At 35.3% G+C, this 12,246-nt stretch overlaps 1 protein-coding gene across 5 annotated transcripts in view; it reads right to left on the reverse strand.

The window, feature by feature from the left end:
- PAN3 (poly(A) specific ribonuclease subunit PAN3) overlaps positions 1–12,246 on the reverse strand; it is an 83,520-nt gene that overhangs the window by 20,483 nt on the left and 50,791 nt on the right. For 4 of the 5 annotated variants that reach the window (XM_068425344.1, XM_068425342.1, XM_068425340.1 and 1 more), the window contains 6 exons: positions 8,567–8,814; positions 7,886–7,990; positions 7,179–7,236; positions 5,883–6,044; positions 5,606–5,722; positions 5,416–5,517 (listed from right to left, as the gene is read on the reverse strand). In XM_068425344.1, the coding sequence (XP_068281445.1) occupies positions 5,416–5,517; positions 5,606–5,722; positions 5,883–6,044; positions 7,179–7,236; positions 7,886–7,990; positions 8,567–8,814 (792 nt within the window). The remainder of the gene's footprint in view (positions 1–5,415; positions 5,518–5,605; positions 5,723–5,882; positions 6,045–7,178; positions 7,237–7,885; positions 7,991–8,566; positions 8,815–12,246) is intronic. The other variant, XM_068425341.1, reaches the window with a different exon arrangement.

A 12,246-nucleotide genomic window follows, 5' to 3' on the forward strand; every position in this document is an offset into this window, starting at 1 on the left:
CATTGTCAGCATTATTTATTTATTTTTAAGTTCTGTGGTATGATGTTCTCCACTGAGCAAGAAATGTCCCCTTTGCACTGGGGTGTGTGTGTATACTTCTTTTTTGTTTGTTAAAACAGCATTCAAATGAAATCCAGTTCCCCAGAGCAAGGATAAAGCCAGGGATAGTCCCAGGGTGGGAAGGAAGAGCTGGGACCACCGGCAGCAGGACCTGTTTTACACCATCAGGAACACTGTCAGAAAGCATGCTAACAAACAGCAATTCTCAGACAGTTATGAAAAAAAAAATATCAGAAGCCCAATAAAAGATTTAGCTGCTCACTAAACTGAACCTCTCAGGCCTGTAAATCAGTCTCTCACATTGAGAACTGTGAGTTGTTCAGTGTTTGCTTGGTGTTCCTGCGTTAAAGTACTGAAAGTAAGATAAATGCAGTAGCCTTCATTTCTCCTCCTTCTCCAGGGAAACCTGGGCTTTGGTTTTACATTTCCCCGTTTTCAATATACAGAAAGGTTCTGAACTACTAGTGAAGCACTACATTATGTAAAAAATCTGAAGATATTGAAAACCTGAATTTACTTTGAGGAAGTTGCAGCTTTTGGCAAAGGTATTTTAGGATAATTATTAGTCACACATTTTGTTCTCAACAACATCATGCTGACTTTCAATATTCATATATTCTTTCTTCTCATCACAGTCTAAGTACATAACTTATTCCTTTTTCAATGGAAGAGGTATTTTATGAAAAAACATTCAGCAGCTGGGGATGCAAAAACAATAAAGTCAGCAGAAAAATCCATTTTTGTGCATTAGATACTATTACTACTGTGTCCAAAGGAAAACAAGGTCCAGGAAATTTGCCTGTGTTCATTAGAAAGTATTTGTTTGCTGAAAAGCAGGATCTGTGGTGCTGAAAACTACTATGAACAGCATGTACACCAACATTTAATTACTCAGAGCATTTTTAACAAACAGACCAAAGGACATATCAAAGGCATGCTTATCTCTGCCAACCACAAAAACTCATCAGGACAAATTAAAAACCTTACTGGAAGCAGGAGAAAGAAAAAGCCTTACTGGAAGCGCGACAAAGAAAAAACCTTACTGGAAGCAGTGGATAGTTACTGCTAATTTGCCAGAATTTTCTAGCTGATAGTTTTAAAATATGTACATTCCAAATGCGGTTCACCATTTAATTACTGGAGTGTTAAGAACAACATTTCAGTACTTTTGGGTTAACTTGCTAATTTAAAGAGGACATAATTTCTGCAGAGATAAATGCACTAACATGTACTATAATCTGAAGTTGAGAAATACCAGAAAGGTGAAAGAAAACCATCAAGTTCCAGAACAACAGATTTAACGTTTAGACACTTTTGATAGAAATAAAAGTATATTGAGGAAATATGAGGTACGAGAATCAAACAAAAAGGAAATTTTCAAATCAATGTACTCTGAGTAGTAATTGACTGAAAAGTTAGACTTCTGATTTTAAAAGTTGTGAAAATTTAGTAAAATATGACAGAACAACATCAGATTATCACACTGTACCACCTGAAGAAAGAGGATATTTCATTGCATAAAGAACACAAGCAATAAATTCTATAGAATTCAAAAGTAACAAAGACATTAGCTTACAGTATAAAAATAAACATAAGCTGCTATTTTTTTTTCCACACCAAATCCCTTCCAAAGTAGTTCTGCAAAAAGGTCTGTAAATAACATGGCAAAAAGAAAAAACCCAAGACTGACCACACTGACACCAGTGACATGCAAGACAGCTATGTAAACCATAATCCTCATCTTTTAACTGTCAAAGTCTCATGTTGCCAACTGGAGTGTTCAACATAAATAAGGTTGCATACCTGAAATCAAATTCTGAGTTCACTGATCTGGTTCACAGTGTTGTGCCTCCTAAAACCTTTAAATGCAATTGTACTAATCTGGGCCTCATGCTGCAGAGTACCCAACTTCCATCCATTCCCCTGCTTCTCTTGGGAGTCTCCTCTAGGCAGGCAGACGGCCAAGAAACTCTGTGAGGGGATGGAGAAAGGATCTGTGAAGGCAGGCAATTCTGATAAATCAAGTTATAGGTATGCAATCTTATTTTTCTCTCTTAATTGCTCCTTCTACTGAGGACCAGACTAGAAAGCAGCAGTTACCAAAAAAGAAAGGCCAAAGCAAAGATGTGCAGAAAGATTTGGCAAAATTGGGGAATTTCAGGTGATTTTTTTCTAATTTATCTAATAAAAAGACTGGAAGAGCAGGTAATGAGAAGTGTCACAGGCAGGAGAGAGTTATCTTCCTTACATAACCTGTAAGTTCTGCCACAACAGTTCATTTTAATTAAATAATACTTTGGTTTGGCTGAACAGAAATTGATGTCTTATTTCCCGTTTCAAAGACCATCCCTGCCTATAGAAAGAAGTTGTAGTAGGTCAAATAAATGGTCCAGATAGCCCACTAGCCAGTTTCAAAGACACATACACTAAAATCAGAACAGTAGCTTGCAATAGATACCTGAGTGTATGAACACAAACAAACAGAATATTCTGCTAGCCTCCAATAATTTGCAGCTCAGAGAACTCCTGAGCTACAGATAGTGTCTTTGCAGTTAACAGTCCTTAAGTATTTCTCCTCCATGAGTAAGCTCACTTTCCCGCTGAACCCAGGCAAACATCCACAATAATCTGTCACTAAGTTCCATGGCTTAATTATCTTTACACAGATTTTGAATTTGCTGCCTGGCTAGTTTTATTTGTCAGCCTCTAGTTCTAGGCTGGAAGAAATATCAAACTATTGTTATTCATTTTTTCTTTATTCCTGATGATTTTTTAAAACACCTACTCTATTTCAGTCATTTTTAATCCCATCATATTCCTGTCCATTTTTAACAGCATGAAAAGTGCTATTCCACTTTGCTGTTCTTCATACAGAAGCTCTTCCATGCCTTTGGTCACCCCTGTCACCTCTTCTCAACTTCTTTGCTGGTCTTCTACACCCTTCAAAATGTGTAAGGAGGACCACAACTACAGATATGAGTCTATGATGCACCCACATCTTGAATACAATGTCTTCTGTTTCATTGTTCACTCTTTTCTTAATCTGCAACAATCCATTTCCTATTTACTGCTATTCAGCAACAGGACAATATTTTCCTTAATCTACTTAACTATAGCCCCAGATCTATTACTGAGTGGTAACAGACAGAGGCCATCATTTTATGTTTAAAGTTAGAGTTATGTTTTCCCTCAATCACATTGGTTTACATTACATCACCTGCTAGATTATTGCCAAGAATCCCCGTCTTGTAAGATCCTTCTGCAACCCATCACAATTGGCCTTTGTTTTTAACAATCCAAATAATTTTATATTAGCAGCAAACTTTGACAGACCATTATTTATCTTCAGTGCAAATAAGGGAATGTGTTAAGAAATACAACTCCCAGCACATATTCTTGTGATACTCCATCAGTGATCTCCCTTCACTGTGAAAATCGAATGTTCATTCTTACTCTCTTTCTTATCTTCTAACCAGTTACTAACTTAGATGAGGATTTTCTCTTATCTCATGGTCACTTAGTTTCTTCTAGAGATTCTGATGGACTTCATGGAAAACACAAGATCTTATCTACTGAATCTTCCTTCAAAGAACTTCAGTAAATTCATGAGACATGACTGCCCTTTATAGGAGAAAAACTTAATTTTTTTCCAGTGTGACAAAAGAATGTGTCCCCAGGAATTTTACTGTCACTTCTATTATTTTGTCCACAACAGATATTCTTCTATAATACTCTAGCAAGGTATAAAAACATAACAAGAACTGATTTACATGGAAATTGAAAACCACAGGTGGGAGACACTCAGAAGTATAGTCCTGCATGTAAGAGTCATTAACCTGGCAGTAGGTGTTCCAAGTTTATCCTACCAAATTAGTTTCACATCAGGCTCACTGAACTTGTAATTGCATTCTTTGACTTGCCATGGGATATGACAAGTCAACCTAGCGTTTCCTCTGAGATACTACCACCAAAACCAATGGTAGAACTCAAGTTCCAGCCTCACTCATACCAGTCAGCTCAGTGCAAAGCTAGTGAAAATTATTCAGTATATAAGGGATCTACAAGCCTTTGCATATATTCACACACTACCAATCCATTATACTCTGATCTGCTAGACAGCCAAGTAAAGTTTTCCATGTCAACCTTTGAAACAGATTGTATTCACAGCTAAAGGCTCTATTTCAAAAGGCACAAGAAAGAAGAAACCTTAGCTTCTGCTTGTCTTTATACAGTGGCAGCCTAAAGACATTTAGGCAACATCTACTCTAATAAAAGAAACAAGGCCAGTCATAGTCCTCTGGTCATCCCTACTGCTGGATCTAATTTCAGGGTTGGTCCTGCATCAAGCAGAAAGTTGAGACAAAAGCTCCGAGGGTACCTTCCTACTCTAAGTCTTTCTGTGATTCTATTCAGCTGTGACCATTTCTCTTTCTCAACGTGGCACTGGGCTCTGTTAATAACTTCAGCCTGTTGTGTTCCAGGCAACACCTGGATGCAGTTTGTGGGACTGCATGGGTCATGAACTGGTCCTGATAGGCAGTATGATTGGCAGCATACTGTTTTGGAGGGGAAAAGGCTTTGGCCATATGGATATCAACTCTGCTGGGCAACTTGCTGAGCCACAGACCATGCCGTGACAGGTATTATTTATGAATGTAGACATAGCTTTAGTGACTCCTTTGAAGCCATAGTATAAATCTGAAAAAAATCAGACCTATTATGTGAAGTTTGTGTCTGAAAAGAATACATGTTACAAAGATTTTTCAATCCATTTCTTAACTAGTACCTCATGTTTCAAAACATTAAATAAAACATTGTCAATTAGTCCTCATAACACTTTATGAGGAAAAAAAAATTATAAGTGGAGGGCACCTGAACAGCAAGCATCAAATTGACATTGCATATGTCTTATGATTTTGGAAACATCTCCAGTTTCCAAACACCAGTCAGGTGTCACCCAGTGACAGACCTGCAATAGGACCCTAGAGTTCTTGGCTCCCAATCCTGTTCAAACTTACTTCTCTGTCAAAGACCTGTAATTCCCTTACAAACAGACATCAATTTTGCAAATTAGTCGTAAGTCAAATGTGACCAGAAAAGTAAACTGTTCATTGTTAGAATTTTACCTTAACTTTTAACTCTAGTTATACTTTTCTGTTATTTCAAAAAAAAAATTTATTCAGAAATTTTACAAATAGAAAGCGATGAAGAGTTCTCTGATCCCAATTAGCTTATGATATGATAGAACCGATTAGCTAAAAAATTAAGTTGAATGACTGTTTCTGACCAGCTATTTACTGCTTAAGTATTGGAAATAGTTTACAGAAGTATTGTACAATAATGTATTTTCCTTACCCCATTTTCGTTTTGTGAAATAGGCATCAGCACTAGGGTCATTGAAGTGTCTGCTCATCATAGTCTCTCCTCCAGCATGAAAATCATATGCAAAGACAAGAGCTTAAAAATAGAAACATGTGACAATTACTAACTCAAGCATATTTGGAAAAAAGTCTCAACACATCAGTTGGGAAAAAAAAAACCTTACAATGTTCTCCAAATGCTTTAGTGGTAAACACTTCACGCAAGGTTACTATATTTGAGTGCTGAATTTTTTTCCACATGTCAACCAATACCATGCACTTTGTGTTAACAAGACGAAAACCTAGAAAAGAAAAACAACCATGTTTTAAAATGCAATGTTTTGGGGGAGAATTTTTTACTTTAACATTACTTCTGAAACTACTGAAAAGCAACCAGACATTGAAATATGACTAGCATGCTTAGGAATGCTAGTCCTATTGAGACAACTCAGTTTTTCTCACCATGTATCCTCCGAAGGCAATATGGTAGGTCATCTTTACTATTTACAGCTTTATAGCACGATGTAATGTACCCAAAGTTGCTTGTTTTCTGTATCCTATTGGGCGGTGGCAGTGGTTCTAAGGGAAAGAGACTGTGGTAGCTGTCCACTTCCGCAGGAACTGCTAAAATCAGTTTATACACAGAAACGTATTAGGTGTCAGTTGACTGAGAAAGTTATTACAGTAGCAGAGAAGATTAAAACGACTGTCATTAATATGTAAATTCTTTGCACCATCTTTTAGGTGCATGTAAAGTTAAAATTCACTATTTTTGCTTTAACACCGCTATATAGGTTCCCAGAAGAGATTCCACAGAGCTAACACAACTGTCTTCAGAAAAAGTTACACCAAATAAAAATTAACAGAATAGATTCACAGTTCCATCTGCCATTTTTTCATTTGCTTTAACAATTCACCTTTCTGAATGACCTTTCTTTGGTGTTCTTTTCCTGCAAAGATTCATAAATAAGTACCAGTTTCCATACAGACTGTAAGAACCCTGTTTCCATCACAAAAAAAAGCAAATCTGAATCTTACATGTTGTAACATACTGGTTTAGAAAACAGAGAGGGAAAGGGGTGCTGAAGGTTTCCAAACCAGATTAAGAGATTACCCTTGCAAGAAGAGATACACTTGTACTTCATCTGGATTAGTAAACTAAACTGCATTTTTTACTATATCATTATCATATTAAATACACATTTGAGAAGTAAGGACACTGCAACCAAAAAAAGAAATCTGTTTAAATCAAATTGAACAGAGTCAATTGTAAATTCTCCAAAAGCCAAATTATTACAAATAGTATACACTTCTCTTGCCTGACAACTAGTACAAAGCCTTTTCTGATATACCAGCCGATTCACTTTAAAACAAACTAGTTTGCTAGTTTATATACAGACTTTGAAAATATATGCATCCTTTAAAGGAATAGTTAAAACGTATGAAGTAATACAATACTGTTTTTCACGAGGCTTTATTGCCTTAATGTTTCTTCCTTTCTCAGCAATTTTAAGTTTCCAACCATTAAGGAGTTTCAAAACAGCAGAATTTTACAGAAGAAAAAGACAACAGAAGCAAGAAACAAATTTCATATTTCTGAAATACTTGGTATCTGGTTATCCACAGTCCAGACTCATGATTAAGGCTTCATGAAAAATTAAAAACAGGTGGTGTTTTTTGCAAGATGTTGTTAACATTGTTGAATATGCATGGGTGCCGAATGATACGATCACAGTTTAGTTCATAAGAAACACTTACCAGGAATATCAGCCTGATCTATCTGGGCCATTGTTATTAAGTGTCTGTTGATCAGTTCCTAAAGAACAAATTAAGTCAAGTTTTAAACATTATAATTCAGCTCATTATTTTTGATAAGTTAACAGTATACTGTCTTTGAGTACCAGCTACTTGTACTAAAATAGGGAGTCGATACAAATGTCTGGGGTGAGGCAGGGGCAGGAAGAAGGCCACTAGCTTGAATATGTTAATGACAAAATATATAAATTCTTGAAGGAAGGAGCTGCAGAAGACACATTAGCTATAGCTAGCATTGACACAGACACCTACTACAGTAAAGCTGAAATAAATAACAGTCACAGCCAGCCCTCAGAGAAGGGCTCTTCCACTAACACCTGCATATACTTTCATTCCAGTGAAAGACTTTAAAACTGGATAGGATTACAGCTTACAGGTATGCTACATAAATGAACCCATGCACACCAAAATAATACAGAAGTAAGAATGCCTAGCTGAACAGTAAATCATTGCATGCAGATTAGATTGCACTCACATACGTTGTAACCTGCCCCCACGCTCTGCTGTACTTCATCCATTACAGGACTTGATTTTTTCAATTTTCCACAGGGAAAACTGCACAGATTTTGAGTGGCTATTTCTCTTCTACTATTAGCAATCCTCTAATTTTTGCCAAGATATGAGATTTTGCTTTAAATTATCTATCTTACCTGTCTGAGCTCATCTGCCATGAAGAAGGAAGGTGCATTTGCTTTTGGCTGCATGTAAGCAACATGAGGTGCAGCTGGATGGTAAATGTGGTAGTTTGGAAATACCTGAAAACAAAACATTTTAAGAAGCAGTTTAAAATCCTTAAGGATAAGGAAAACAAAGAGTTTTGTCACCCTTTTAGTCTGAACTACTGAACTACGAAGTCTTCATGCACAGTACATGTTACAAATATATTGTCAGATATACTCCAGTTTCCTTATGTGATATTCACTACTAATGATTTCAAGAGGGTGTGTATATGTGTATGTAAATAGCTATTTTAATATTTAACTGCCTTTTCCCCTCCACTGTAAATGTAAGAGTTATTTAACATATCAGAAAAAAAAAAAAAATCAGAGTTTTTGAAGTTCTCATATGTATGTATCCACTGAGATATACATAACATGCTCTGTTTCTATTACTATATAAAAAAAATCAAAACTCTACAGAGAGGTAAATGAAAAATACATTTAAAAATTTCTGGTCCTTCAATTTCAGTGATTTTGGAGAACAATTACAACAATTAAAAGGCCAAATCTTCATACAGAATAAGGGTTTCACAGTGTTAAGAATATTCTCTGTACTATCAACCAATTCAGCATTTGGAAACTCCATACGCCTCTGTATCGAAAGCAACATACCATTCCTGTGAGAGGTGCTGGAGTTGTATCAGTGTAGAAGTATGTTGTTCCACCCACTGTTTCCTTCTGGATCACCTGGCCAGTAGATGGAGGCTGAGAGACAGCATTAACAACAGAAGCAGAGGCACTAGTAGGCACCATATAGTTTGCTGGGTTAGGAGTATGACTTCTTCTTCGAGGAGCAGGAGATGTATGAGGAGTTATTTTGGGGGAATGAAGAGGAGAAGATCCTGCTGACAGTGACATTCCTTAAAGAAACACAAGAAGATATTCTTGATCAAATCTGTCATCAAAAAACTTAGCAATTTGAAAAAAAAAAAAAACAGCCTTCACTAGCAATAATATTCTGAGCAGGTGAGTCGCTTAAGGATTGCCACATCTGTATGAAGAGTTAAGAGGTAAAACATTAAGAGCAAGACTGAACAGATACATTTTCCCAAAAATCTTTGCTTAGTTCAGAGGGAAAGGGCTTGGGAACTTACGATCTATGCATGAAGAAAGGGGGAGATTAAACAAATTAATGCTGTGTCTAGAAGAGTCTATTAAACTGCAAAAAGAAAATATTAATGACTATATAAGCAAATGTTTATGTAACAGTTACATGAGCAGTCAATGGGAATTGCCAAGCTGTAACTCACTTCACCTAATTACATGTGTACCTTTTACTAGAACCAACTTCACAGCTATGAATATTAGTTAGATCCCCAGTAACCACACCCCACAAATAAGCAATACACAATATGCTACTTCTAATAATTTCAGGGGAGAAATTACCTATTTTCCCATAATTATTATATTCAAAAATCATCCTCCAAAAGATCTATTTGGTATGTAAAGATAGGTAACTTCTCAGAATATGAAGTCTGTTAGGCTTTCATGCTGAGATTTGCAAATTTATTTAAAATTATTTTATTGACTGGTGTTCACCCTCAACATTAGACAGGCAACTCAACGGAAACTTGAGAAGCTCAGCTTTTAAACAAAGTGCATCAGTCGGGAAAAACAAGGGCAACTTTTTTTGCACACACGCTTTGTAGTTAACAAAAACTAGTTTAGTTATTTCAAGAGTCATTGTACACAGAACTCTCAGATATGCTTATTTATAAAAGTTTAGATGTCAAAGAAACCTTCCAGGGTGAGGAAGAGATTACCCTTCAGAAATCTCCTAGTATTACTAGTAGAATATCCTAGATATCTCGGTATTCAGATTAATACAAAGGAAAGCATCTAGGAACCTTATCGTTGCTCGGTTCAGATTAGGATATACTTTAACAGTCAGAATTATATTAGTCATACTAAATTCTTTTTTTGAAAGGATACAAGATACACAACTGTTACATTTAATGCTCTAAGGACAGCTGAGAATTCTTCTCCAATTAAGAATTCAGTTAGTTAGTACTCACACATTTGCTTAAATTACTTCCATTTACATATCTGGTAACCAGAAGTTATAAATGGAAGTAATTTAAGCAAATATCTGAGTAATAAAAACAAGAGCAACTTTTTTTTGCATACACACTTTTTAGTTACCAAAAGCTAGTTTAGTTACTTCAATCAAGAGTTATTGTATACAGAGTTCTCAATATGCATCATTGGTAACATGCAGGAGTGTTTTTACACTCATGTCTTGTCTCTACAGTAGTCGCATTCCTCCTACATTTTCTTTTTTCTTTTTTTAAACAAACCCCAAAAGCAAATAACAATTTTAGTATTAACAGTTTAATCACTAGTTGGGGAAAAACGATTTTGAAGCTAAATTATCCTAGTGATATTAACAGAATATTTGTAACCTTTCATTTAGCTTCATTTACTTTTTTGACATCTCAAAAACTATGCATATTAATTCAGCACAATTATTTCTTTTGTTCTTGAAAAGTGAATAGTTCCAACAAAATAACCACAATTTTTAACATAAACCATAAGAAAATCTTATGCCTTTCTCTTCAGTCATTCATTCTTTTTATAAAATATAAGAATATGAAAAATATTAAAGTGTAAAGTCTACACTTTTCTGGGCCAGAAGTTCTCTTTGTATTAATACATGTATGTGTGTATGTACACATACCTTACAAATGAGCAATACTGTGGAATAATTGCTTGCTGATTAGTGTATTAACAAAATGCAAATTATAATATGCACTTCTGAATGTTTAATTTTTAAACCACGTCTGAAGGGTATCATAAGCAGTCTCCTAAAAATGTTTACAAATCAACTGTATGACTGTAAAACATTACTCATTGTGATAGCACTGGCTTATGCTACAAAAGAACGGAAGTCCCATTAAGGTAAAAGTTGCCTTGAGTGACTGAGTAATACTTAATAACTGGCTTCAAGAAACTTTTTCAATAAAACATTCAACTGTAGGAACCAGGAAAAAAATAGCAGCCTCCATATATACTAATGAAAAATTAACTGCAGGCTTCTCTACTTTAAAATAAAAACTGTACGTACAAGACACAGTATACTGTAAATCTTATCTTAAAAATGAAAGTGATGACTTGCAACCTCACTAAAATTATATTGCGAACTTCTACTGAAAGTTTCTCAGGAAAAAAAAAAATCTATCACTAGCAGTTCTTACAGATACAATTTCAAACAGTTTCCACTGTAAGATTTACTTTTTAAAAATTTATTGCTGCCAAAGGTTAGTTACAAATATAAATCCTTAATGTCTTTGCTTGGGTATTAACGCAAGACTGAAAGAAAAAGACAAGAGTTACACAAAATCCTTTCAAACGCCTTTCCAGCCTCAGTTAGATCTGATTTTGGAAGGACATTTAGAATTCCATTAAAATCATCTGGTAGGCAGAACATACAGGCTTCTCATTTGCCAATATACATAGTAAGTTCAAGATACGAAAGAAGCTTGACTACCATTTGGGTTTATACTACGAGTTATAAGAAATTTGCTACTAGTGCTGCGGTGGGTACCAATAGGCCGAGGCAGTAAATATTGAAGGTGACAGGTTCTTCTGAGAGACCTGCATTAAATTCTGCAGCACCTAAATAAATAAGTAGTAATTATCAAAAGTCCAATATCAAAAAAAAAAAAAAGAAAAAATCTTTTCATACAGTGAAACTGATGCACAGCTAACTACTTACAGAAGCAAATAACTGGGTGCTCAAACTCAAGCAGATCTCACCAACTTCATTGGTATTTCAATCAGTTAAGACCTTACTAATATTAATATTTAACCACAACAAAATAGAATTAAGAGGAAAATAAAGGAAAATGGCTGTATTAAAAGGTGAACATATATTCCTACCGACTCATAATGAAGGAAAAAGACGGTACTGAACATATACAATGGTAACAATGTGGTGAATATGGAACAACCCCTCACAGAATTGTTAGACAATAGCAGTTGTTTTCAATAGCACACTTCATATAAACACTTATTCACTTAAGGGCCTAATAAAAAATGGGGCTTGAATAATCTAATTATATATATATAAATATATGAATATATCAAATAATACTAGTGATCCTGACCAAAAAAATAACATTTTTAAGCTTTCCCTATGAGACAGTTTAACATTTCCCTATACTAAAATTCAAATGCCAACAGGAGTACTAAGAAAAACACCAAAAAAGCTGCTTTAAATTGTCCTTCCTGAGACCTGTCTACTAGTAAAGGTGGCTCTCCATTCCTTGTTTCAGTGAATCTTAATATCCTTC

The sequence above is a fragment of the Nyctibius grandis genome, chromosome 2, assembly GCF_013368605.1.
Source record: "Nyctibius grandis isolate bNycGra1 chromosome 2, bNycGra1.pri, whole genome shotgun sequence".
NCBI classification, from domain to species: Eukaryota; Metazoa; Chordata; class Aves; order Nyctibiiformes; family Nyctibiidae; genus Nyctibius; species Nyctibius grandis.